General features: G+C 39.9%; 1 protein-coding gene across 5 annotated transcripts in view; it reads left to right on the top strand.

Moving 5' to 3' along the window:
• The window catches only part of CDK8 (cyclin dependent kinase 8), an 83941-nt gene that overhangs the window by 18909 nt on the left and 37180 nt on the right, over positions 1-27852 (top strand). For 4 of the 5 annotated variants that reach the window (XR_005826275.1, XM_040583480.1, XM_040583479.1 and 1 more), the window contains exons 2-4: positions 10276-10351; positions 21969-22079; positions 25300-25440. Coding sequence is in view for 3 of the 5 variants with exons in the window: in XM_040583480.1 (XP_040439414.1) it covers positions 10276-10351; positions 21969-22079; positions 25300-25440 (328 nt within the window). In the remaining 2 variants the exon portion in view is untranslated. Of the gene's footprint in view, positions 1-10275; positions 10352-21968; positions 22080-25299; positions 25441-27852 lie in introns of those variants that run through there. The other variant, XM_040583482.1, reaches the window with a different exon arrangement.

Raw genomic sequence — 27852 nt, 5'->3', positions numbered from 1 at the left:
AAATCTTTGACAAAATAGCTCGGACTCCCAACTTTTCTGACTGGGTTGCATTATTCACGATCCTTTTTCTTTTATTCATACATATGTGGCTTTCATGACAGCATCTGTGTGTTTATCTGATGTTTTGCCATTTCTTCTGTGAAAGGAACAAGCTTGAAGCTGTGATGGGATGAACTTTAAGCTGATTGTAAATGCATTTAAATACTCTGGACTTGAATAAATCTGAACTTTTAAAAACAGTTGTGCTTTAGTCATGTACAGCAGGCAGTTTACAGTAGAGAAGATAACAACCTATTTTCTGTAGGTTTAATGCATGTTACAGGACTACCTCGTTTTTCAAAATGTTTGTACTTTCAGTCAAATGAAGCAGTATTTCAAGCTAATGTTTTATTTTCTGGTCTTGCTTCATCCAACTTGTTTTAGCTACTGTAACTGAAACGTGGGATTTGTTTTGTGAGCAAAACACAAGTGGCTCTTGGAAAATTTAGTATTTTTTAAATAATCACATTTTGGAAATTATATATGTAATGTATAGAGTATCAGTAAAAGTGGAGTAACTTTTAAGTGACCCTCAAACAGCTACAAATGAAGGACATAATTCTAGTTTATAGTCTTTCCATATTTTGAAAAACTCTATTTTAGCTATGGTGAATTTTTCCAGTGAACAGAATTATTTCTGCAGTCAGTGTAGCAACTACCTGTAGCTTTCTGGCAAAGGTGACTGTACTGCATCAAGCTGATGTGGAAAGAAAGTACTAGTTAGAAGACAGACTAACTTCATCCTGAATGTGAACAGAAGCTGCTGTGCTTCTGCTGTGTCTACTGTCTTGCCTTTAGATAACTCCAGTGCTCATCTGACCATTCAGCAGGCCACTTCAACTCAATTTGGCAGAAAGCATACCAAACAAAAAGTTGGAAATACTTCTCCACTCCCTGAATAAGCTCATCTCCATCTGAAAATGAGTGCCTGGGCTCTAGCGCAAAGTAGTGTGTGGCAGGGTGAAGATGGGGTTCTTTCAACAGCAAACCGTTGACTTAAAGCAAGCTATTGTGCAAAAGTTCACTGCTAGTTTTTAGTCCTTTCTATCAACATAGTTGTAAAATGTTTAAATGTATGAAACCAGGCAGATTTTTTATAAATGGAATTACAAAAAGATGAAGTGGTTATCAGTGCATCACTGTTAGCTGAGTTTTTTTGGTTTTGGTTTTTTTTTTTTTTTTTAGGAGAATGATTTATAATATTTTGCTCTTTCTTTTATGTTTACCTGAAGGTACAGGGTCAGTGATCAGACTTACTGTGTGTACCATTGGTTGGACAAAAGCTTTGACCTAAAATGTGCCTTCTGGGAAGTCAGGTGCTTATAATGCAGTTTCTCAGCCATTGTACCAAGTTGTTAGTGCCATTTTTTTCCCCTATACAACTTATTTTCTGCTGATGCACATCATCTTTACTATTTGACTGTTATCCTCTCCATCACAGAACTGTTAGATCTTATTCTGCACAGGTATACCTGTCCAGATTTGTACATTTAAATGTATGCAGTGATAACCACTGAGTTGCATATATTTGAATGTTTTAAAATTTGAACCTTTTTTCAGTCTCAGCTAGCTGAATTGTGACTATAAACCCGAGTAAGCTTAATACTTTGGTGCATTCTTCAACTATAAGTGCTGTATATTTCGGATCTGCTTGTTGATGTTTAACCATGTTAGGCAGCTCAGCCCGGTGCTGCTGCTGGCTCCCTGCAGTGGGATGGGAGAGAGAATCGGAAGGCTAATAGTGCAAAAACACATGGGCTGAGATAAAGAGTTTAATAGGTAAAGCAAAAGCTGCGCACACAAGCAAAGCAGAATAAAGAATTCATTCACTACTCATCGGCAAGCAGATGTTCAGCCATCTCCAGGAAAGCAGGTCTCCATCACATGTAATGGTTACTTGAGAAGACAAATGCCATCGCACCAAATGCCCACCCTTCTTCCTTCTCCTTGCAGCTGTTGTTGCTGAGGACATACTATGGTAGGGGATGTCCCTGGGTCAGTTGGGGTCAACTCTCCCAGCTGTGTCTCCTCCCAACTTCTTGTGCCCCCCAGCCTGCTCACTGGTGGGGCAGTCTGAGGAGCAGAGAAGACTTGGGCACTGTGTAAGCACTGCTGAGCTGTAACTAGAACATGGGTGTGTTATTAGCGTGGTTTTGGTCACAAACCTGAAACTTAGCCCCATAGGAGCTACTGTGAAGAAAATGAACTGTCCCAGCCAAAACCTATACAGTGCTCTAATGTCCTCTAAAATACACTGATGTTGTCAGGGTGCAATGGTCTTTGGGGACATAAGTCAATTTCCTTTAAGGATGGAAGGGTTTTGGAAGGTTTCTGTGGTTTTCTGTGCGTAAGCATAAAGCACATTGGAAGTTTGGAATCTACGTGAAAGCCATTGAAATCCAGTAGGTAGAATAAATTTATACTTGATTTATGTGGCATCCGTACAAATTATTTGCAGGCTATACTAAGATCTGTAGCTTCAGCTACCAGTGTTTATACTATTATGGAAAAATACAATTCTAAAGGCTTTTTCTTTTTCACAAAAATATAACATTTGGGTTTCCTTTTTCTATGTTGCTTACAAGTAGCTGTGTCAGTGCATTGCTTTAGTTTTACAGCGAGCCATAGAACGGTTTCCTTAGAAAGTTATCATTGCACAAGTTGCAAATACTAGAAGAAACTCTAAATATTTAATAATAAATACTACTATTCCAATAAGAGCTGAAATTCAACTTGTTGTTGTATCCTTGAACTAATCTAAATTGCATTGAAAATGAAAAGTTTTAAATTTCTATAGTAAATGGTCCTCAAATTTATGTATGCATCCAGACTTGCCCTGTTTCTTATCTAGTGAAGTTTTGGAAATTTTGTCAGACTTGGAAAACAGTATTATGAATTAGTTGTGTGTGTTGGAAATATGTAACGAATGTACTAGGCATCTGTGAAATTCCTTACAGTCTCAGATGAGTCATGAACGATGTACTTTATTTTACAATCCCATGTAGGGAACTGAAGGTTGGAATGATTTTCTAGAAGGCACCTGGTTCAACCTTCTACTCAAAGCAGGATGGACTTTGAAATTGCCTCAAGGTGCTCAGGTTCCTGCCCAGCTGAGTTTTAAGTGTCTCTGAGCATGGAGAACTCAGTCAAATCTTTTCTACTTTTTGAGTAGCCCTGTGTGGTTGGGTTTTTTTTTCTTTTTTGCTGTCTGACTGGAACTTCTCTTCTTGCCACTTGTGACTGCTGCCTCTCATCAGTTTGCTGGGCACCTCTAAGAAGAGTCTGACTCCTTCCCTGTAACCTCCCCTTAGCTAACTGGAGGCAGCGATAGGATCCATCGTTAGCCTTCTCTGAAGGCTGAACAAACCTGTCTCTCAGCCTGTCCTTGTGGGTCACGTACTGCAGATCCCTGCTGCGCTGCTGGACTTGTTCACTGTGCCAGTGTCTCTCTTGTACAGGAAAGCCTAAAACTGACTGTGGAACTCCTAGGTGTAGTTTCATAGTGCTGAGTAGGGGAATAATGACTTCTTCCCATCTGTTGGGTACACTCTTGCTGATACAGCCAGGATTTGGCTGGCTGCCTTTGCCACAGGGGCACATTGCTGTCAAGTTCAGCTTGTCCACCAGGACCCCCAGGTCTTTCTCTGTGAAGCTGCTTTTGATGCACTTGACAGTGTGTCCAGTTGCATAGGGTTATTCCAAATTAGAGACCGGTCTTTGCACTTGTCTTTGAACTTTATGATTTCTTGTCTGCCCGTTTTTCCTGTCAGTTGAAGCCTGTCCAGTTGGTGGCTCAGTTCCTTGGTGCATCAATCATTGTCCCCAGTTTAGCATCCACTGTGGATTTGCTGAGGATGCCTTCCATCCTGTTGTCCCTTTGCTAATGGAAATGTTCTGTTAGCCCCAGTATCTGCTCCTGAGGGCTGCAGCAGTAACTGGCATCCTGTTGGATTTGTACCATTGATTACAACCAATTAAGCCTGGCAGTCCAATTGATTTTTCATCTGTTTTGTAATTCAGCTGTCCAGGCTTTCTAATTTGGGTATATTATGAGATCATGTCACAAGCTTTGCTGAAGTAACATCCTGTGACTTTGCATTGTCTTCTCATTGTATAGGACAGTCAGGTTGATAAGGCACAAGTCATCCTTGGAAGATCTTTGGCAGCTGTTCCCAGTCATTTCTTTTTCTTCATGGGCTTGAAAGTATCTTCCCAGGAGGGTTTGGTCCGTAACCTTTCCAAGGACTGAGGTTAGGCTGATAGGACTGTTATATCATTGAGCATTTTTGCCCTTCTCAAAGAGGGTCCTGATTATTTGCCCTTTTCTGACTGTCAGGAATCTGCCATGTTCACCATGACCTTTTGCAGATGATAGAGTGGCTTTGCAATGACATCTGCCAGCTCTGTTAAGCACTTGAATGCAGCCCACCTGGCTCCATGGACTTGTGTGTCCCTCCAGTTTGTTGAAGGTGTGCCTAATTTGGTTTTCCTCTAGTTCCTTTCAGCAGGACTGTGTCACTAGCCTTGGGAACATGGTAGAGCTATGTGGGTGGACGGTGATGTGAAAACTAGTGCTAAGAAGGCATCGAGAACCTCAGTTCCTTTTGTGTCTGTTGTCAGTTGGTTCTCCACACCCATTTTCTGGGTTGGTAGTTAATAGGTAAAAAATGCAAAAATAAAATAATTCCTGGTATAAATACCTTATTCTGTCAAGACTGTTTGGTGCCATGAATGTAGTGTTGGAAGAGGAGACAGGGGTAATTCTGTTCTTCTTGAATGGGTAGCGCTCTGCCCTCATCTTGCTGCACTTTCTAGAAAACGATGTATTGTTTTGTTGTGTGTTTAAGTGTTCACTGTGCATACAGCGTTGGCATTTACTGTAGATGTATTAATTCTTTCAGCTTCAAAAATGGCATTTGTGTATTCGTATGCTTCCCAAGAAGTGAATTTCTACTTCTTCCAATAGATTTCTCTGGATGTCATATGTGACTAGGGTGATTTTCATTTATTTAAAAATACAATTTAAAAAAAAACCCAAAGAATTAACACTGCAGTGACTTGGGGGAGGAGGCAGGGGGTGATGCCGCAAAGTGAAAATGTCAAGTCTCTTAAACGTTATAATTAGCTGTCAAAAGTGTTTTATTTTCATATTCTAACCTATAGTGTGTCTGGCAAAGTTCTTACTTCCATCTCATCTACATGTGGAGTATGTCCATGTATTTGTTGTGTTAAATTTCAGGAAAACACATATGGGAGGAGGGACAAAGAAAACTGGAATGCCACAGTTTAACTACATGCTGTCTTTCTCTTAATTTGTAGTTTAAATCTTTGCTGTTGAACACTATTCTGTTACTGTAAGTAAACTACAATGAAACCTCTGATTCATCTATTTCCTTGCTTGATGTTTGGGTAGGTAATAAGGATTTAGTATTTTTTGTCTTAGCTGGTTCCCTAGCATCCTGTACATATTTTGCTGTTAATAGTGAAGATGGGCTACTGTGTGTGTGTGGTTTAAGGTTTGGAGTTAGTGTTCATCTAGGTGAGTTGTTCAACGCTAAGGTGCTCTACAGCACAAATGAGTTTTCAGCTAGTAAAATCAAAATGCTGTATTTAATGCATTCGGAGAACTTTGAGTTAGTTCTGCTAAGGCTCAATCACTCTAGCAATAGTGGCAGTTGGGCTTACTCAGGATGTATTACTTTGCTACTGATGCTAATGGAATTCTCAGGGGTAGAATTAAAAGAAAAACAACACACCACACCTATGTGTTTTATTAGTAGGCTTATCTTTTAATTGTCAGGATTTTTGTGTTCTTTAGGGAATAAGGAGCATAAACAATTAACAGATTCCTTAGTTTTCTGTAGAAGAGATACTGCATTTACAGCAACCCTGTGGTATTTGTAAGATTGTAAAGCTTCTTCCCCTCAGATGTTTAACTGCAGTCAAGTTTTATGTTTCCTTGTTTATAAAGACAAAACTGTTCCTAAATTGTGACTAGTTAATTTTGAATTTGAGATTTCTTTTGAGTTGTAATGTAAATTTAGAATTATTATCGCTGATTTTAAGGCTTTGGTACTTTATTCTGCTATTTTTTATTACTCAAATTTTAAATTTATCTAGTGATCTGAATAATGAATGTAGTTTTGTAGAAATCTATTGACACAAAACTAAAAGTATCGTATGTGAGATGAAATAACAGTAGAAATTATTTTTTTAAACTGCCTTTTATATAATTAATTTCTTTTTTCTCCATGTGTATGATATTTTCTCCCGCTTGCTGAACATATTTATGCTTAAAGTATGCTTCTAAATAAAGGGGAGAAATACCAGACATATTAATACTAAAGCTTTCCAACGTGCGCACATTCAACAGGCATCTGTTCCTACTCCTTTTGATTTATTCTTTTAAAGATGGCATTTTTGCTTTTAGTTTATTACAGCTGGAGGTACAAAACTAGGTAGTTATGGTCTTCTATGGTGATTTTGCAGGTATATTTATTCTTGTCATTAAAGTCCACTGGAAGTGATGTTGCAGCTACTTTTTTTTTTGTGGTGTTAATGTTGTCCCTCTGAAGAAATGACTTTTTTTTTACACAAGGTTATGTAGTTTGTGTGTGACTACAGTAAACGTTGCAATTTCCAGCAGCTATGTCCAAATAGAGTTTTCTTACTCTTCTTGCTTTCACAGCTGCCTGTTACTAGTGGGGAGCATTCCTGTGTTGCAGATGCCAGCCTACTGAAGGGCAAGGAAGTATGGATGTATTGAAGTGAAAAGAAGTTTGCAGATGGACCAGTTTTTCTATACCTGCTGGTAGATGGAGGAGCTGCTCAAGTTACTTAACATTCCCATGCAGCAGAGAAAGTGGACAGGTTTTCCCGAAAGGACCTCTGTTAGAAGGAAGAAATTTAGTTGAATTATGCTTTGAGTCTTACTGTGTCCTTAAAATGCAAGGTGTTAAGTGGCCCATCTTGTTACTTACAGCTAACTGTGGAAGATACTTATGAACAAGGTTCCCCCCCCCCCCCCCCCCCCCCCCTTATTTTTTCTTATTGTTTGCTTTTTCCTGTCTTGAACATCTCTTTATTTTCAGAGAAGAAAATTGCCCATATCAAAAACCGTGGGGGAGCTGTTTGGGCTGTTGATTCCAAACAGACTATTGCCAAAATTATTTTTGGAAGTTGTGTAAGATAAGCTTGGTCACTCTGGCCTTTCTTTTGGCTTTGTCACACTTTTGTAAACTCTCATTGATCCCTTAAAAAACTATTGCCCCATTTCCCTTGGCTCTCAAGGAGTTACACTAAGTCTTACAAAGAAAATTTTGCTTGGCTGAAAGGTGGCAGTAGGATTTTCCTGCTTCTGTTAATGGAAAAGCTGGCACTTATGGTTTAACGGGTAACCATGGCGTGTTACCAGCTTCAGTGTAGAACAGATTGTTAGAGAGGGTTAGGAGTTGGTTTATTATGTTGTATCTCAACTGTGCATGTACAATTCAGAGAATTTAAGTCTTGAAAGTCTCCAGGGTTCTCAAGGTTCTAGAGGAGAGTGTAGTGTGATGCTAAAACTGAGCTTTATCGCTAAGTTGTAATTTCTTTTCTGTCTTTTTACCATGCTTCTATTTCTTCTAAACTGCTTGGGTAGGTTGAGGACAGGGCACAGAGGCCACTTGCTTGTTCCTGCCTGCAGCACCTGGTCAGAGCAAACAAATGAGTGTTAATTCCCCACAGCTCTGTCAGAGCAGAGCAATATTTGGCTCTGGATCTCAACTCTTTAACTGCCTTTTAATGTGAGAAAATTAATGTTCAGAGACTTCTGATTTCATCCACTGTTTTGAGGATACCAAGCGGTATGTTTTTGAACCACCCTGTTAAATTTCAGCATTAAAACAAGGATTGTAAAAGAGTTAACATAAACAACTGAAAGTATGTTCTTCCAGTTTTGTTCTAGGAAGCAGCTGAAGTATATATTTATTTATTTTTTTAATTTCCAGAGAAAGTGTGCCATCTGGTATGGAAAATTTTAGTCCAGGCTGAATTTGGCAAAAATTTGACCAATTATAAATAGTTGTACAATCTTAAATGTAAGGCAGGCTTCCTTGTACTACATACAAGTAGTGCTACATACCAGGAACAATTGTATGGTAGCACTTGTTATACTGAGTTCTCCTTCAAATACTTTGAAGTTTAAGCAGATAAGCAGCAGGGCAACAAGAATAACCTTTAGTGTGACCTGGTTTGCTCCATATTCTGTCAGTGGTAATGTGTGTAACGGTAGCACTTGTCATGAAATAGGGATTTCTCCCAACACCTCAAAAATTAAGTGGATGAGCACACAGTGCAATGGGAATAACCTCTAGTCCAATCCATTTCGCTTTATATTTGTATTCAGTAACAGCTGCGAGCTATTGCCAGCTAAGGCAGATAGAGGGTAAAATGATTTTTAGCTGAGAAAATTTCTCTGTATCTTTTTCCATCAGCAGCATAGGAGACCTCTGTACCGGAAAGCAAATTGGGGTTACGTTCAGTAGCTGCTCATGGAGTGTTCTGTAACTCTCCCATCCACTATAAATTTGTGTAATTTGGTTTAAAATCTGTTTATACTTTTGATCCCTATAATACTCTGTCATGAACTGTGCAGTTTAATTATGTGCTTAATACCATAATGGTTTGTTTTCAGGCTTCATGCAACTTGTTTTCCTCAAAGGTGAGAAATAGGGAATTGTTCCCTCTTCGCACCTTGTTTTGGCCATGTAGGAATTTGTGCTTAGCGTTGGTTTTTTCTCTTCCAGGCTGGGAGGTTTTAGGGTTTTATTATATGGAAGCTTTTTAATGCCTTCTATTGTTGTCCTTCCTAATTTTTCTTTTTCTTTCTTTTTTTTTTTTTTTCTTTTTCTGGTTGTGTCGGATCCCGTATTGTTTCCCCTTTTATCTTGCTGAATCCATGTAATCGCCCTCTTACTGAAATCTGCTCTCGCCCACTTGCCATTTAGTTCTTCCTCATTAACCATGTTCAGATTTGGTCCATTAATTTCCCCCTTTTCCTCTCATCTCCATTTTGAAAGGTTATTGTTAACTGTGGGTAGTCTTTGAACCCCATGAAAAATCTCTTGGACAGGACCTGATAATTGGAGGGATTAAGTAGGTAGTGATGAATATGGGAAAGTGTGTGCTTCAGGTAGGAATACAGCAATTCAAAGCCTTGCAAAAATTTAGTGAGAGCTGGAAGAAACAAGTGCATATGTTTTAAATGATCAACTACAGTTTTGTTTTATTTACCTTTAGGATGTTTGGGTTGCTTTTTTTTCAGGGTGGCTCTTCACAGCTGTGAAAGATGGATTCATTAAAAGTTAATAAGGATTCTTAAGTAACTTGGAGATTTGGGGCTACACAAGTGCTTCAGATACTGAAGGCAATACTGTTAAGTGCCATGTTCCCCAGGAGTGGATGCCAAGCCTGCAAGGGGGAAGGACAAGCACTCCATCTCTTAAAAGTTTGAGCTTTTTGTGGCTGAGGATGAGCAAGAGTTCAATGTCTTTTGCTGCAGTGTGTCTCTTCACCATTTTGCTTTGGTAGCTGGAGTTACCAATAGGCTTGAATTTTAAATAAATTACTGTAAGGTACATACTGGTTGAGGTGCAAGGGGGTGTTGTTGTTTTTAAGTGTTATACATATTTAAAGCTTAACAAACATTCCTCTGGATTCTACAGATTGTGTGGATAACTTGAGGTTTTTTCATTAATCTTAGATTTTTTTAGTTTAGTAGGAACAAAACTTTAGGGCACTATTTCTGACCTAGAGGAAAGAAAAGATGTTGCTGTGATGTTGCTTCTGGGGCTACTCAAGAATCCATTAAAATATGGGGAAGACTTACTGTGTCCCAGATTAATACGTTTATGGGAGATATAGTCCTAGCTACACGTATGTCTAGTACGTACTAAATGTTTGCTTTGTTTGCTTCTTAATAAGAGAAGGAAGGAATGGAAGAAATGTCAATCATTGATTTTACATTTTTTATTTTTTTAAAAATCCCTGTTTATGTAGCAAGGAGAAATTTTGGCTCTGTCAAGGTGCTGTGGTTAGCTTACGGTTTAGCTGGGTATCCAGGCCTTAAACTAATAAGGAATCAAAATAAGTTGCAGAATTTGTATGTATTAGAAACTGTCCTCTTCACCACCATTCAGAGCTCACTTTGAATTCATGGTGCAACATTTAAAAAAAATTTCTGTTCTTCTTTCACAGGAAAGATGATAAAGATTACGCTTTAAAGCAAATAGAAGGTACTGGAATTTCTATGTCTGCATGCAGAGAAATAGCAGTAAGTAACATTAGTTCTTTGTACTAATGAACAGACTTAAAAGTATTGTTTTGAGTGCATGCTGGGTTTTGTTTGCTGAATTGTTATTCTACTGTGGGTGCTATATTTTTATCATAGAGTTGTAACGTAAGTACAAGTATCATGGAAGATTTTGCTCACCGGTTAGGTTTGCTGCTAAAAATGACAGTGTCTTTAAGTTACAATTTGGTGCCTGCTTCTGGGCAGATTTAATGCAGCAGTTTAAAAACATGATTAGAGTCAGTGGCTTAAATTACATATTTGATCTGACTTTTGCATTAGTACTTCAGTTACTTTCTGAAAGAGATTAGTTCTGGCTGGCTCATAATGATTAAAACATGTTCACTTCTATTAAAGTGAAGACTTCAAACTAGACTGGCATTGTTGTTGCCTCAGAGGCTGTAATACACCCATTAATATTATTCAAACATTTTCTTAAGTTATTGAGGTTTATGTTTGTAAATTCCATGTTGTTAGAAACTGGTGAATAATGTGGTCTAGTTACTGTATGTGACAAGCCTGCAAAGAAATACTGGTAAAACTGGTTTTCCGAAGTTTAACAGTTATATGTTCTTATACTGTTGCTTGGGTTTATTATTCTTGAAATATTTCAACTGAAATTACTTACTAAAAGGAAATGCATGTAACTTAGGGGTGTGTGTGTGGGGGAAGCAAACAGTTTATTTTCAGTCCATATTCCTCAAGAGTGTAAAACTACACCTGCCTAACTTAATTTTTATTGATTGAAGTGAGTACCAGGCTTCCCTAATTTGTCAACTTCCAGTTGGCTTTGTAATTTCAAACATATTATGCCTTGAACTGAGTTGAGAAAAATAAAATGCAAAGAATATTCATCAGGAGAAGCTCTTCCTGTCTGTTGATGAAAGATGAGCCTCCCTGCTGTCGTACACATCCACTCTGAACTCAAGGAGCTGAAGACAGGGTCTTAAATTTTGCTTATGTCTACCATTTTGGCAGAAGTTTTCCAAATACTGTGTGACTCCTTCAGGCTGAATGGTTTTGGGAAGTGTCAGTTACCATTTCAGAGGCATTTGGGAAATGTATTTGTTTGTCTTCTTGCAGTGATCTACCTGAAGAGTTTTGAAGAGTTCATTCTGATTCAGTTTGGCAGGAGAAGCTTGGCTGGTGTCTCTGCTCTGGATATGACCCTAGCTCAATTTCTGTCTGTTAAAAGAGGATCGGTAATTTGGCTGGCAGTTGGGAAGGATTTGCCTCATTGCATGGCCTGGGGCATGTTGTGTAGTCATTCCTCTTGGTCAGAAGGGTCCCTGGTAGTAATGGAAGAGGAGCAAGAAGCAGGAAGGCATTCTCCTTGCTCTGAGCGAAGTATGCCCTTTGAAGAGAACAGCAGTACAATGCAGGACCCACATGGGGCAGGGTTAGTGGGGGAAGGAGGGGAACATACTGAAGATAACCAAAGATGCCAAGAAGATGGGCATCCAGAGCAAAGAAGGGAGCAGAGCCCAAAACCAGGCATAGGTGTAGAAAGAGTAACCTGAAGCAGCGTTTCTTGAGCTGTTGTTGGCTTTGCTTCCAGTTATGCTTCCAGGCTTGCAGCTGCTGATACTGTTGTTGAATTTTCCTGCAGTTGAGTTAATAAGTCACCATGGACTTCTGGGTTTGAGTTTCTCTGCCTTGCTATTCTTTTATTGTTGCTGTTTGGAGTTAACAGGATATTTTTTTCCACTAAATGTGTGGTTCATTTTAATTCTATTAAATAGAATCGGCCCTGTTGCCCCCCGACCCCCACCTCCCATCAGTTAATACTGGAAAAGGAAAAAAGGAACCTCATATGGAGATGGATGAGATTGAGGATAATATCCATACTGTTTATATTGATTATGTGTGCAGTCTATATATGAAAATGCTGCTGAGTTAATCAGCAGTGTTGTACCATAAAATTTCATCTGTTCGTCTAGTTAATAAAATTAGTTGTTGTCATACTTCAGGTGAAGGCTGAATGCTGTATTTTGTTACAGTGTGTTCTTGACTACCTCAATTAATGTATTTTACAAGCCTGGTGGTATTAAGAAGGAACTAGGATGACTTGGTTTACATATGAGATCTATCCTTTTCAGCTTATCGGGAGAGCTGTAGCTTGTATATTTAACTATATGGGAAGAGTGCAATTTGATATAAGTCCTAGTGAAACTCCACCTTGTTTTTACAACTCTGAATGGCTTTTGTCATGTTTATGATGACTAACTTCAGTTTTGGACTACTGAGTAACTTATATGTTTTAAAATGTCCATAGTCTTACTCTTCTAAGATGTCTATCTGATGCAGACACCTGAGCTGAAGAACATTGTTGTATCTTCATAAAAATAAAATAAATATCGAAATACATCAGTTATAGGGAAAGGCTTGAACTAGGTGAGAGACCTGAGCTGAAACAGTTAACTCTGTTATGGAATGAGCTCAGCCTGTATGTGTATGCGAAAGACTTCTTATGTTCGTGTTCCCTGCAGCATGAGAGCTCAGACCTGATGCTCAAGCACCTAGCTAGTCTCTCACACCATTGAAATAAGAGGGTTTTTTCAATAATTGAATGTAAACCATTTCTTTAACTGGCAGAATTAACAGTTACTGTGGTAATCATGCTAATTGAATCAGTGTCTTTAATATCAGGATAGTTGTAATGTTATATTTTTCTTTGCTCATTCATCCACCATGGCAAGCATTTATGAATCCTGCCTCTTTGAAACCTGAACTGAATGTTTGGCTGCTCATCTCTTGTTCTCTGCAGACATGTGTACTGCCTGGGATTCTGAGTATCTTTTTTGTGATCTGTACTTTTAATTCTGAGGATTTAAGTGGGCACTAAAACTGCATGCTCATCATACTAAGAGATGGCTTTGTATTAGGTGGGCGAACAGAGGGATAGAATGGTGAGGAGATTTGTATAAAAATATACAAAACATACAAGCCCAAATGCCTGATTCCTCATATTCCGATTTAATCACAAGGAAGAAAGTTCATTAAAGCCTATCCATCTGAAATAGTGCAGCGAAGGATATTTCACATTTCACAAAGCAGGAGAACTCTTCAGGGCTGTAGGAAGCTGGAATAGTAAACCAGGCTTCAAACTGAGCTTCGGGATTTTGGGTTTGGCAATTTCCTGTACAGGAATCTTAGGCTTTAAAGTAATCAAGTGACTTTTTGACACTTAATGATTAGCGTTTTTTATTCAGTTGGTAGCAGGTTTGCAAGTACATTGCTTGCCTGTGCTTTCTTTGGTTAATGAGAAGTCGCTTGGGTTGTTGGGTGGGGATTTTTTTGTTGTTTTGTGGCTTGCGTTTTCTTTGGGGTTTTTGAAAACTTTTTGCAGGACTTCCATGTAGCTTTGTTTTTTTGGTGCCTGGGTCTGTTGACAGAAATACCTCTGAAAAGTTCGCTTGTATGTAAAAACATTCCATAGTGCTTTCATATGATAGCATTAGTTTTTGACTTGGCTCTGATGAGGAAGTGCTACGTATGGTGGCAGACTCCGTGGTGGAAATGCTGAGTCGGACAAAACAGAGCTGGGGTGGATGATGCTGTGCTCTTGCTGTCTCCTGTCTGTGTGGTGTCCTTCAAACACTGTAGCCAGCTTGTACAAGTTAGAGCAGCCTTGAGTCTGCTGTGGCTGGAACAGGAAACTACAGGACAGTAAGTAGCTGGCTGCCCCGATAGTTTCCACTCTTCGTCTGCCTTGGAGGCGTTTGGGCATTCCTAGGGTTTTGTGGCTTCCTATTATAACTCACATGTCTAAGGATTAACAAAAGGAAGGGGAGTATTGATTTTTTTTTTTTGTCTCCCAGGCAAGAGACTGGGGGCCCACCACAGCTCTCCCTCCGTCAGGAACTCTGCCTGGTTTGCAGGGAGCCAGGTACACGGTACCAGGGTGGTGTGAGAATAAGCAGAGAGCGAGCTGGCTGATGGCAGCTGCTCTTAACTGAGAGAGGAAGCTTCTGCAGCAGTGCTGCTCACCCCTGCGACTGCTTTGTTAGCCTGGCTTTCAGCTTCTGGACTGGGAGGTGGCAGGAGGTAGCGGCAGTGCCAGAGCAGCAGGCTGTGCCCCTTGGGCAGGGGAGGAGGAGCTGCCATTGACTTGTGGTCTTGGCAGCAGAGGCTGCTGTAGAGGTGGATTGGTCCTCCTCACACACTGGAGCTTCAGCGTCCTGGGTGGTAAGAACATGTCATTACGTGATTATCAGGCCTCTTTCCCCTCTGCCAGTGGGGGAGATGGAAAAAGGGTGTAAGGGCCCTTTCAGAGCTGGTCTGAGGGTGACCAAGGACTCTGAGCCATCTTGCAGCAGCTGGAAGGGACCCCATGAGGCAGAAGCCAAAACTGGCTGACTACAGGATTCACCCTTTTCAACATCTTTCTCTGGTAAGGAGCAAACTGCTGTCCCAGTGAGCTTGCTGGAAGAGGTCCTGTACCAGCTATGCAGTGAGGAACAGTATCTGGGTAGGTTCCTCAGGTTGTGGGTGTTGTCGTGTGCTTTCCACGCTAACACGTGAAGCGGTTTCCCTCAAGACCAAACACAGGAATCATTTAGATGAGTACAATCCTCATGTCAGAAGACAAGTAGTGATTTCTTAGTAATCTTTCCATGTGGTGAAAGGTGACAAGGTATTGTGGAAGATAAATCTTTGATTTGACCCTCTTTGGCAAATCTAATGACTCTCAAAAGCTTGAATGTAATAGTAGCATGGTATGTAAAGTGTGAGTTGTGACTGAGTACTTGATTGAGCTATGTTACAGGGCTACAAATGGTATTCTTGAGAGACTTTATATAAAGGGAGAGTGATACTATTTTTAGTTCTGTGAAAGTGGGACAGAGATACTGATGAAATGTTAGAAATTGGAATCCTTAGAAATCATAATTCTTTCTGTGAACAGCAGAATTTGAACAAGCTTGACATCCAGTGTCTCTCATCTGGTTTCTTCGTCTGCCTCCATACTTTCAGAGAACCTTTAATAACATCTCTTCTAATACTTTGAATGTGTTCGGACATGAGACACTAGTAAATATTGACTTAAATATGTCAAGTAATTTGGTTTGGAAACCACAGAAATGTGCATTTTTCTCCTTGGTATTTTGTGTTGTCAGGCTTCTTTTTTGCAACATTTAGGACTTCAAAAATAAACCCAAAAGAATAAAACCATCAGTTTCACACAGTTGTAAGCCTGAAGAACTGGAGCTTCAAAAATGTATTGTCAGCTTCATAGTAAATTATTAGTGTGAGCAGTATTATAAGTTTCTGTTAGATTGCCTTTGTAAGCTTTCATTTGAACACTTTTGAATGGAAAACAGCATGTACTTTGAGCGTATATCTTGTTCTTTTTTAGTACTGTGGAATATCTGACTCATGAGAATGTAAAATTGTGTTTACATTGAAACAAACAGATCTTGAATCTACTGGATAGCAGCTAAGCCACCTTGGGATTTAAGAACTTGTGTAATAAAATTTGGGGTTTAAATAATGAGTTCAAAGTACTTGAGTAGAGCTGCAATGTTGGATAGGAAACTAAGAATAGTAATTTTAATTTTTTTTAGATTTTTTTATCAATATAGACTTGAATGACACTTCTGGAGTCATCATATTCTCCTGCTCTTGCAGATAAGCAAAGTGCAATTTGAAAAATTTGGCAAACAAGTTAAACTTGAAAGGAAAAGAAAAATCTCTGAAGGCAGGTCCTGAGTCTCAACTCTAGTAATGACTCTATAAACATCATTCAGTCTTTAAGCCCAAATTAATCATGACAACTTCATACCCATTTGTACTTACGATGATACTGTCAGTAGGTTAGAATAGCTCTTCTCTCCCCCTTTCAGTTTAGAGAGAGAGAGATGGACTTTTCTCTGGCTTTGTTTTGGCAGGCTGTAAGGCTTCTGGCTTGGCTTGCTGGTTTCCCGTTGTGCGGTAGGCTCTTGCTTCCCGTGGGTGTAGGCTTGGGTTTTCTCTGCCCTGTTTCAGTTGGAATTAATCTTCCCTAAATTTACTTAAAATGCTGTGCACAATTGTGGCTATGTCTCACTACTGCCTGTACTCATCTGTTGTAGCAGTAGTTCCACTGGTATCTTACCTGTTACAGGGTGACCGAATCTTTGTCAGTCACCTTCAGGTCTGAAAATCACCTTTCCTTCTATATCAGTTGCAATCTGCTTTCTGTTCCAAGTCCCTATTTGCCTGCTTTCTATCTTAAGGCCATGGCATGACTATTAATATAGGACTTGTTTGTTGCTGGATCACTTGATGGAACTGATGTGAGCCTTTTTGAAGCATGAGATGATGGTTAGGTTTTGAATGTATGCCATCAAACTAGGAAGATGACACAACAGTAATTTTTGCTTAAGTGAATATTTTGCTTGATATTGCCAACGGGTTTGTGTCTAGCTGGCTTTCTGACTGTCCTAAGCTTTGGGAGAAATGTGTTGGATAGCACTCATAGGAAGGCAGTGAGAGCAAGGAGCTGCCTTTTCTAAAATAGCTGATGTCCTGAGACAGGACATCAGAGAAATTCCTTCTGGGTCAGGTCACCTGGCCAGTTGCTCCAGCAGATGAGTCTGTGTTGTGTTGTGGGAGTAAGCATGGTAGTACTGCAACACTAAGCAGGTTACATTCCCTGGGGACCATACAGAGCAGCAAGGATTAAGAGTGGGAGTGGAATGACATTTGCAGTAAAGCTGGAAATACTCACCTACACGGAGAGTGCAGCGTCTCGGGTCATGAGAAGTGTCTGTAGTGGTGGAGAGCTGTATGGGAAATGTGGGAATATCACCGGAGGAAGGATATCATGTTCATAAAGACTTGTGCTGAGTTCAGCCCATATTTGATGTGAAAGGTAATTATTGTTAGTGTCCCTGTGCAAGAAAAGATTTGCTGTAGTCAGGTGGCAGTTTGCCAGGCTGCCTTAGTGCTGCTGTTGATTATTTAATAATGTCCTGTCTAACCCTACTCTGTCCTTGTTTGTGAAGCAATTAAGCAATTTTATGCATCATTAGGACACTTTCATTTACTGTTTCTCAGCTGTCCCATGGCTCTGGAATGAGTATTTGTGCATTTGAAGAGGGAGCTGGAGGATCCTTAATGTGAGCCCAGACTTGCACGTAGGGATGTTGTTTCCCTTGCTGCGTCTTGAACGGTATTTATGAAAGCAAGGGCAAGACTAGCCAGGGACAACACGGGGTTATAACACACAAGTCAAAGCAGATGTATCAGCATCTTCATTATTTGCTGATTTTTATTTCTTGGAAGGTCAGTTGGGTCTTCCTTCTTTATAATGGAAACCCAGACCAACTAATTTAAGGGAAACCTTTCTGGTTGTAGAAATGGATTTGAATCATCCTGTGATATGCAAATGAAAATGAAGGTAATTTACTGAGAGCAAAATGCGTAGTTTTTTTTACTTTCTCTTTGTGCTCTGTACAACTGAGCTAGGATAGAAGCAATTAGATACCAAAGTCATAAGGCCAAAAAACGGCCTTGATCATTAGCAGGCACGTATTGATAGTCAAACTGTGTTTCTTGCACTCTGTCTTCAGCTACTGAACACTAGTCAAGTCATCTATGGGTTGGAGAGGCCGGGTTCATGGAAACTGCGGGTGCTGGGAATGCTCTTTACAGCCCATGTGATGTGCTGTCTGCGTGAGCTCTTTCTGTCCTTCAGACTGTTTGCATTTGTCACTCTGCATTATCATTATCCTTGAGCATTTCAGCCTTTCCAGGATGGTGATTCAGGGATCGTCTGTCACCACTACAGCAACTGCTTCCTTATCCAGATGCTTTTGCTGGTGTATATTAGCCATCAAGTTCACTGGGGTCCTTGTAGCTGTCTAGCTTTGGCCAAACCTGTTAGGTTTTTTAAGCAGACTGGAAGAGTATGTAGTTAAAGGCTATTCAGCATAGGGAAAGGGGAAACTTGGCAAGAATGATAAACTGAGCACACAGAAACAATAACAGCTGCTCTCAGTGACAGCAACAAAGGCCAGAACCCTTAAAACATCAGTGGTGGGCCTCAAAAGGAACCTCTCAGGTGGGTGCTTGAAGAGAGTCAACCAGGGGTGCGTAACTGATGAGAAGGAAAGCAGATTGCTGTGGATCTTACAGGAGGATGGAGGTGTTAGTGGGTATTTGAGAGGAGTGCTGGGACTCTGTAACAAACTTCTGTGGGATGTTTAGAGGAAGGATAGAAGGCATAAAAGGAAGTGATCAAGGTGGATCGGGAAGGAAGAAGCATGGAAAAATGGAGAGGGCATAAGGGGAGGTTTCATGTAACCAGGCTACTGGGCAGCGTGCTTGTCTGGGCCAGCTCTGGATGTGGTCACTACGGTCAGTGCTGTGTCTGTTCCTAACTATTCTCTGTGTGTGTGTGCTCTCTGTCCTGTGTGTGCATCTGTGACCTGCTAGAAAACTTCAGGCAGGCCTAGGTGGTGAGAACAGGATGAGTGTGTGACCTGCTAGTGAGCTTCAAGCATGCAGAGCCAGCAAGCAGGAGGAGACCAAATTCTGGAGAGACCTGACATCGGAGCTGGAACCTGGATGAAAGGGCGTGCTCTCTGCATTTAGGTTTTGAACAGATATAAGATCTGCACTGGAATCAGAGGGATCTATGAATATGTGTTCGTGTGTATGAACTTTAAGCCTGATTAGCCAGAGTGGAGAAACGGAATCCTGGCCAGCTGTGGTGTTGAGGTTTTCCATAGATGCTGTTGGTGCTGGTGTGGGTGTCTGCAAAGAAGATGCTGTTCTGCCTGCGGTGATACTTGTGTGGTTGGTCATGGCTGTATTGTGTGTGTGCCAGTAGGAAGTGCGTGCTCAAGTTACTTGTCCCTTGCTACTGGCTGGATTTGGAAAAGGGAAGAGCTGCAGCCTGTCTTGTCGCAGGCCAAGAGGAATCGTGTAAATCTGTCTGCAGGATTGACTACCCCTAGCACAGACAAAGGAGAATTGTATCTATGCTGCCTCACTCTACAGACAGGGAACCCTTCTGCTGCATTACTCAAGTTTCTTGTCTGTGTGTCATGTTCTGGTCCAGCTTTGGTTATGGGTTCTCTGTGTGTCCTCTGAGGTAAATCATATTTAATGTGAAGAGACTGGGTTTTTTAAGTGGATGATAGCTGCTGCCTGGGGAGTAAGGAGTAGGACAGGCTTAAAATGGGAGAGGAAGCGGTAAAGGAGAAATGACATTATTTTCTAGAGCTCTGACTAGTATCTGCTCCTTCCTTGAAGGAATAGTCTGTTCTATGTGGTACAGGTGTGTTGTTAGGCCACAGGAGTTCTGATAAAATTTTGGTATGGACACTTAGTTGCTGAACTGTCATGCAATCTGGGTACAGTTAATTCATCGAAACATTGAGTATAATTTTAAGCTGTGATTTTATACTGATTCTACAACAAGTCCTTCGCTGTACGGTCTGGCTCAATGGTATTTTTAAACCCTATAACCTCATTTGCTGTGAAGCGGCTGACTCCCATCAATGGTCTTGGATGCTGTACTGGGTCTAGCTCGGATGCGGTTAGTCTTTTCCATAGCAGCCTGTATGGTGCAGTGTTTTGGATTTGTGACTGAAGCAGTGTGATAACCCACCAGTGTTTTGGCTGTGGCTGAGTGGTGATGGGACAGTGTCCAGGCTTTTTCTTTTTCCCACTCTGTTCCCCCTCCTTTTGAGGAGGCAGCTTTTCCTGGGAGACTGGCTGGGCATAGGTCTGTTTGTGGGAACTGGTGAGAGATCACCTCTGCATTGTTTCTGTGGGGTTTGGTGGTGTGTATGTTTGTTTGGTTTGGGGTGTGTGTTGTTGTGGGGTTTTTTTTGTTTTAAATTCCTCTTTCCTTCACTTATTAAATTATCTTACCCTCACTCACAAAGTTTCTTACTTTTTCTTGCTCTTTCTCTCCCATCTGACTCAGTGGGGTGAGGAAGTGTCTGTGTGGAGCTTTGCTGCTGGCTGGGGTCAACCTACTACAGATGACCCTCACCTGTAATTGATAAAAAAATGCAAATAAGCATTTTTTTACTTTTCCCCTCACTGATCTTATGCTTTGCAGGGATTGCAGGCATTTACAGAATTCCACACTTCTTGCAGATCTTGCCTTAAGATTTCTCTATGTAATGCTTTTACAAATCCTAAGAGGTTTAACATGCTGAAACTGCTTTCTGCATTGATTTGTAACGTTGCATTGTTTCCTCAACCCTCTGTCTCCCTGTTTGATCTCGTACTTCAGATAAAAGCTCTGTGGGCTTTAGGTCATCTTGCTCAAGAAATGCCACACTGAAGACTCTGTCAGTGAGTAGGGATGGCAGTCTGTCTCAAATGAAATTTAAAAGGAGGAAGCCAATGTGCAGATATCCACTCCCATTTTACTATCTCAATAGCAGCTAAAAAGTTACCATATGTGACAAAGGTATCAGTAGAAAGGAATTATTTTTTTTGTTTCCTCTATTATGTAGTGGGAAAATGACATTTTATTGCAAATAGATTCAATCTCAGAAATAAAATGTTATTTTCTATATTCACATAACAGTTCAAATTGTCCTTGGCTTTTAATAAAAAAACCCCAGCCATTCCTTTTATTAAAAATGTTGTAATTTCTGGCAGCCTGAGATGGCAAGAATTTGTCTGGTCTTGAGTAACTATGCTTGACTGTAGTTTGCTTAGATTAAGTTTTTAGTTTTTTCTTAGCAGTTGTGCAAGTACAGTGTAACTGTAACATGACCAGTGGGGCTCAAACAGACGGATGCTGTCTGTGTTCACCTTTTGTGCTGTATCTCAGCAATGTTTTCTTTTTGGTGGTGGTTAAAGCTGTAGTTTCTGAAGCAGCTGAGCTGGCTTAATGGCTCACTGCTGCTGAAAGGAGTTTTTGCTCCTAGCTGTGTCTCTTTGCTAGTGTTAGGTCTGCTGTTAGTGCTGTGAGTCATTTCAGCTCAAGTACTCAGCAGAAAATTATTGCCTTTGTGCGTCTGGGTTGGTTTTCTCTTGAACTGGGAGCTATTTCATGGATGGCTTCTGTGAGTGCTGTAACTAGTGTAATATACGTTGTGGGAGGGAGCTGGACCTTCTTCTGTAGGTTGTGGTGACCTTGTAGATCAGCTGACTCCATCTCACAAACCACATCTTCATTTAGCTGACTGCATTGACAGGCTCTAAATGAGTCATCCCATTCAGCCTTGAATGACTGCAACCGAAATGCAGGGTTTTCGGATAATTGGGAGTCAGGAGAAAATTGGATACCCCAAATGGCTCTATCAAAGTTTACAACCTCTGGGAAAGGGCAGATGCCACAGCTGGCTGTTTGCAGAGTCTTCTTGATCCTGGATAATAGTGAGGTTTACACAGACTTAAACTTTTAGGAAATTAATAAGAAGTGAATGTCCTAAGGGGGTTATGACCTGCTTTCAGCTTTGATTTCAAACTAATGACTGGTTCTTTCATTAGAAAAAATATGTGCTGTTTTCCATGACTTGCAAATTTCAACTTTCATTGTTTGTATTGTAGAGTATGTAGCAAAGACTAAAATATTCACCTTTCCAGCCCTTTCACAGCTCTGGATGTGTGGATATAACTGTTGTGGACTTTCTTTATTTTGCAGTTGCTGCGGGAGCTCAAGCATCCAAATGTCATTTCTCTGCAAAAGGTGTTTCTTTCTCATGCTGACAGGAAAGTGTGGCTTCTCTTTGACTACGCTGAGCATGACCTCTGGGTAAGGTGAATTGTTTGTAGGTACCAGGCTTAGAGTTTTAGTTGTGGTAAATGGACAAGGTCAGGGAAGACTCATCTGTTTAAAACCAGTACAGCCTCTTACCCTGTGTTTGTTGGAAACATTTTCAGTACTAAAGGAAAAGCAGTGGAAAGTGTTGGGTAAGCACACTAACACGGTTAATCTGTGACCCCTTCGTAAGGTCACATTTAGCTTTCAGTATCTGCATTCAGGGAGCTGCGTTCAGCTCTCAGTAGCTAGAAATCTAGTTAAATAAATGCAGATATAACCCTCCATTACAGCTGAAGTAGGGTGCAGGAAAATATAATTGATTATGCAGGTGGATTCTTCTTTGAAAAAAGACAAACTTACTGGCTGAATAGGACCGTTTTTAGTTACATGAGGACAGAGTTACAATAGGGCATAGTTACAGTAGGACAGAGTTTTAGTTATATTGCATGTCATCTATGAATATATGAAATGAGAGTAAAGCCATTGTATATAATTGAAATGTCGTTCATATGTTTCAGTGGGAAGAGCTTTTTACTCAAGTAATCTGCTGAAATTTTGTTTATTTGGGAGGAAGGCTGTTTATTCCTAATTACAAGATACAGCTTTAAAATATAATTGTGTTGGAGGTGAAGTAAATTTGTTTTAAGATCTATACCCTTTTCCTCTGTTACTTTAATTTCAAATTTTCTTTAAGTGTTCCAATTGGTAGTTAAGCTTACAAATATTAAGTTATCATTGTAGAGAACCCACAATACCATGCAACTTTGACTTCCCTAAAAAAAGCTATCTGTGTGCCTTGAATTAAATATGACAGACATTTTGAGCATTGCTCTCAATGGAACAAGTATTACTAACCTTAAGAGATATTTAGAAGATGTGGATCTAAGGGTACAACAGAGACAACTTGGAATGAGACGGAAATCTTTGTGTATGTGTTCATGTAAGAAGTGCACAGTAAAAATTGAGTTTTTTCCTCTGCAGGTAGTTTAGACAGCACAAAACCAATCTCTGGAAAATGGTGTTCCTTGTAGTTGGGAGTAAGTCAGTAGTATTTGCCGAAGAACTAGTGTGTCAATTTTCCCTCAGCTAAAGCTGAATTGAAGATACTTTATCCCAGTTAAATGTCTTGGAAGTTCTGATACTTGACATTGAGATTGTGTTACCAAAATTAAGTTAGATAGGGAAAAAAAAGAAGATACCTGACAGCTGAAATGTTGAGGAATTCTGAAGGCTGATGTACAAAACCAAAACAAACCCAAATAAACCAAAAAAATCCTGAGAAAATGGAGTAAAGGTGCGGGTTTTTTTTTTTTTTATTGTGGAGAAAAAACAAGCACACTTTTTCAGTGCTCCCCCATGTTTATGATATGCTAAGCTACAGAAGTTTAGGAATGTTTGAGCTTGGGGTTTTTTGTTTGTGTGCTGCAAGGTTTTCTGTTTGTTTGGATGATTGTGACTAGCAGTGACCTGTCCTGGTTTGTATTTATACGTTTCTGCAGCACTTCATACTTAACCAGACTCACTGCAGAAGCACTTCTGTTAATGCAACACTGGCTTGTATATAAGTAACTTAGGAATGACCCTTAATTTTGACCTTATGTTTACATGCACATACCTGTATGCACTCCAAAACTCCCCAGCCGTACCAGCTCCTAGTTGTTCACTGTATCTGGATGCAAGAGGCTTAAATGCAGTGACTGGGCTGGCTCCATGCCCCAGAGAGCTGGCTATGGACCAAGTCCTCCAGCGCTGAGCATATCTAGTGCAGCAGGTCTCAAACAAGTCTGGGAAAAGGGCACGGCATATATTAGAGCAGGAACAAAAAAGTTCAGGAGAGCCATCTGCCTGTCTCTGAAGATTTGCTACTCTCTGGCCACTGCATGAACAACATTTTCTTTGGAGTTAGTGGAAGTGGGAGGTGAGAGGAGGCAAAACTTGTGGCTTGTGCATGTGGTACTTGACTGACAGGGCACGGACTGTCACCTTTTCATAAATGTTACTCTTCTCTGTGCAGCTCCATTTTTATCTTTGGCAGGGCAAGGATGTGCCTTTTCCTTCCTCCCAGGAAAGCCAAGCTCAATGCCTGAAGCAAAGGAGGGTGGGCTGTATGGAGCTGGGCTGCAGCAAGAGAGGAAAGGCAATTTCCCAAAGGGGTTTGAGTAGTTGGGTACCTAATAGGCACCTGGAATATGAAAGCTCAGGAACATAGGAAGAACACATGATAGAAGTTTGGTGTTAGGTTTTGGATGGACAAGACCAGGGCTCTTTTAATGGTCACAGAAGTGTGAAGCATCACTTAAAAGATGTGTGCATGCTTGAAAAAGTTTTTCTAGAAATTACCCCTCTCTCAAAAGGAGACAAACAAGGAAATGGTTACTGCAACTGTGGCACACCTTATGCTGTTGTAGTCAGTGGCCCCTGGGACTCAAGTGCTAAGGCAACATATCCTTTTGGACTCCTTGTTGTGGCTAGACATCATTGCCTGTGTATACATTTACAGTTGTTAAAGGTTTTTTCTGTGTCTGCCTTGGCGATTGACTTTCAGATGGACCAATTTATAGCTTTGCTTTGTCAACAGCTTCAGTTTTGAGAGTACTGTACTTTAAGGGTTTAGTAAATAAAAAAGAAATAAATCCAGGCTTCTAATTTAAATGTTTAAAACTCCCAATACAGTTGGCAAGAATTTCTGTCAAGCATTAGGTGTTGAATATTGTAATGTCATTACTACTGTAAGAGAGAATATAAAAGAATAATATAGGAATTAGATAATGCACTTGTAATTCTTTGCTGTGTTAAACAAGTTATCAGTCTACCTTAACAAAAAGAAACCCCAAATAAAAATACTCCTAAAACCTCCAAGATCAGTGATCTGCATGGGAATTTGCTTTGACAGTTGTATTGGTTTTGTGTTCCTCGTCCCCCTGTGGAAGAGTGAGCGAGCGGCTGTGTGGGCTTAGGTGCCTGCCAGGGTTAAACCACAGCAACAGCTGATTTAATTTTTGGGAGTGTTCCTTTGGGCAGTCATCACTTTACCTTGTATAGTATTAATTTTCTAGTACTTAAGGTATGTGTTTCTGGTTTTGAAAATGAATGATGAATGGTTGAAAAAAGCCTAAAGGCTGTGTAAGGAATTGCTGGCAATGTGTTCATGTAGTGCTGTAGATGAAAACATTGCGCTTTTTTTATTTTGATTTCTTTTTCCCCTTTACAGCATATAATCAAGTTTCACAGGGCTTCTAAAGCAAACAAGAAACCAGTTCAGTTACCTCGGGGAATGGTGAAGTCACTGTTATATCAGATCCTAGATGGTATTCACTACCTGCATGCTAACTGGGTGTTACACAGGGATTTGGTAAGTGGATCTGCAATGGGTTTTAGTACTGGGATGATGATTGAGGGCAAGAGTTGGTTTTTTATAAAAAATCAGGGGGAAACAAGCCTTTCTGCAAAGGGCATGTACTAATATATGTTTTTGTACTGTAGTCAGACAGCCTTGATTAGGGTGAATTTTACAAGTGGCTAGGATATGATATGCTTACGACAGTGAAGTATATCAGATGGCTGTTTTCCCTTGATTTTCAAAATGAACAATTTTTAAGCGTTCATTTAAATAACAGGCATGTTGAGGGGTACAGGAAATGCCTCTGGTAGTATCACTGCAGGCAAGACAAGTAACTAAATACAGCATTTGTATAGGTGGGAGAGAGGATGTTTGGCTGTAAGAACTGCTGAAAAAATAAGAACTCCCTAAAATTATTAGTTTTACTTATGAAGGTAACTTTTGAAGGCCAGTATCTTCTCATAATATTTATAATCTATCTGAAGTACAGCCATGCCAACTTCTGAAGACTTCTGCAAATAAACTGATGTTTATCCGAACTTTAGTATAAACAAAATATTTTGAACCTGAGTTAGGGTTTCTCAACTAGTAACTTCTATTGAATGTTATAAGTAGATGAATCTCACCAGTTATTACTATTTGCCTTTGAAATATGCCCATAGTTGACTGGGCTGGTTCTATCTGTCATCTTAAAACTAGGTAGTTTTTTCTGACTAGTTGTTTGTAGCTCTTACTCTTAGAAATAAATTTCTTTTAAAATGCTATTAAAGTATGAAACTGTCTGTATATGATACTTGTAGTTATTGAAATTTCATTAGTGCATGAGAGTATTAGTTTGGTCTTTCATTCCCATGAGTCAGTATTACCAGTGCTATGCTATGCTTGGTGCAGTAAGCCTGGCTTCCTTGTTACTCTTCCAGAGATGCTTTGTCTTTGAAATAGCTTTATTAGTGTTCTTGGAAATGTAGTCAATGACAAGTTATTTATCTTCTGTTTTCATGCTTAACAAATGCTTCTACAGAGTGCCAGTCTCTGTTTAAATTGATGGGAAAAGATTTATCTTTGATAAATAACACTGATTAAAATAATTGTATAGACATTGTTTCTAATTTGCTCCTGGTTTTAGAAGAAATGGAACAAAAGCCTCAGCACTGAGGGGGAAAAGTCAAGACTGGTGGCTTTCTCATGACTCATGAAATAGTGGAGCAAAACATTATGTAGAAATATGAAGTGCACGTTACTATTTAGACTGTTTTAAACCAAAATGGAACACTGTACTGCCTGCAATAGCACTCCTTCTATATATTGTAGAGGGTGTACAGAAAACAGATGACCTGTTACCAAGAATCTAAATTTTTCTGGTGTTTTACTTTATACAGTTTCAGAAAATGTATGAACTTAAGCATAATTGAGTTTAAAAAGAAAACCATGCATGTTGTTAACTGGATGGCTCAGGAGATTGGTAATTTATTACAGAGCCTTTCACATCTAGGTCTGTAGTTCAAATACAGTTTAAGCTGGCAACTGCGAAAAAGCGATTACAGTCTCATTTTCTGACCTGTGTGAAATGAGTTGGTGGTCTCAGTCCAGCATGAAGTTTTCTTCCAGCAGAAAAACCACCATCACAATTGGCTATCTTTTGATAATCTGAGGAAGAGACCCAAAGCTTGAGGCAGAGACTGAGAGGTCTTCACACTGGAACCTTGTGAAGCCGTGCTGGTGAGAATCCTGTAAAAGTTGTGCAGGGGCTGCCTGTGCTGTTGGAAGCCTTTGGATTTGTCATTTTTAAACAGCTCAATTTGAGCTTAATTTAGAAGGCATGTTTCATGCAGGAGAAAAGACAGAATTGTATCTGTCAAGGTTATTTTCTTCCTTTTATCAGGGGCCTTGAGAATAGCCTGAGTAATAGAATGGATTCTACCTAATGTTTTGTCTTGGCAAGACAGGGACATACTGTTGCAAAGTTAATCTTGCAAGTCTAGGACTTCAATAGAATATATTTTCTGATCCAAAGTGAAATAGCTGATGTTAATGCCTCTTCTTAGACATTGGTTTCTATTCCAGGATACCTGTAATATCAGCATTGTGGAATATCTGTGTTAAATCATGCATTTTGACTCCTGATTGGATGGCTGTACAGATTTATTATGTTTCTCCTGCTGTGCCTTTTAAAATGATAGGTGCTGCTGTAGTTTCTGAATGTTTTATGCTTCCCTAGATTTAGAAGTGTACAGATACACCCGCAGAGATGCTTAAGTAACATGCTTACTTTCATTTCATGTACTAGCTATTACGAGTGACGGTGCTTGGGGGTGGTAGGAAGCTAAAGAATATAGTCCTTTGGCAGAAAAACCTGTTCTTTGCTACAACTCTCTCACAGAATAAGGATTTATATTTTTTTTTAAAGGGTAAGGAAGCTTATCT

The sequence above is a fragment of the Falco naumanni genome, chromosome 2 (assembly GCF_017639655.2).
Source record: "Falco naumanni isolate bFalNau1 chromosome 2, bFalNau1.pat, whole genome shotgun sequence".
Lineage (NCBI taxonomy): Eukaryota > Metazoa > Chordata > Aves > Falconiformes > Falconidae > Falco > Falco naumanni.
Note: the sequence above shows the minus strand (reverse complement) of the source record. Positions and strands in the feature narration are given on the sequence as shown.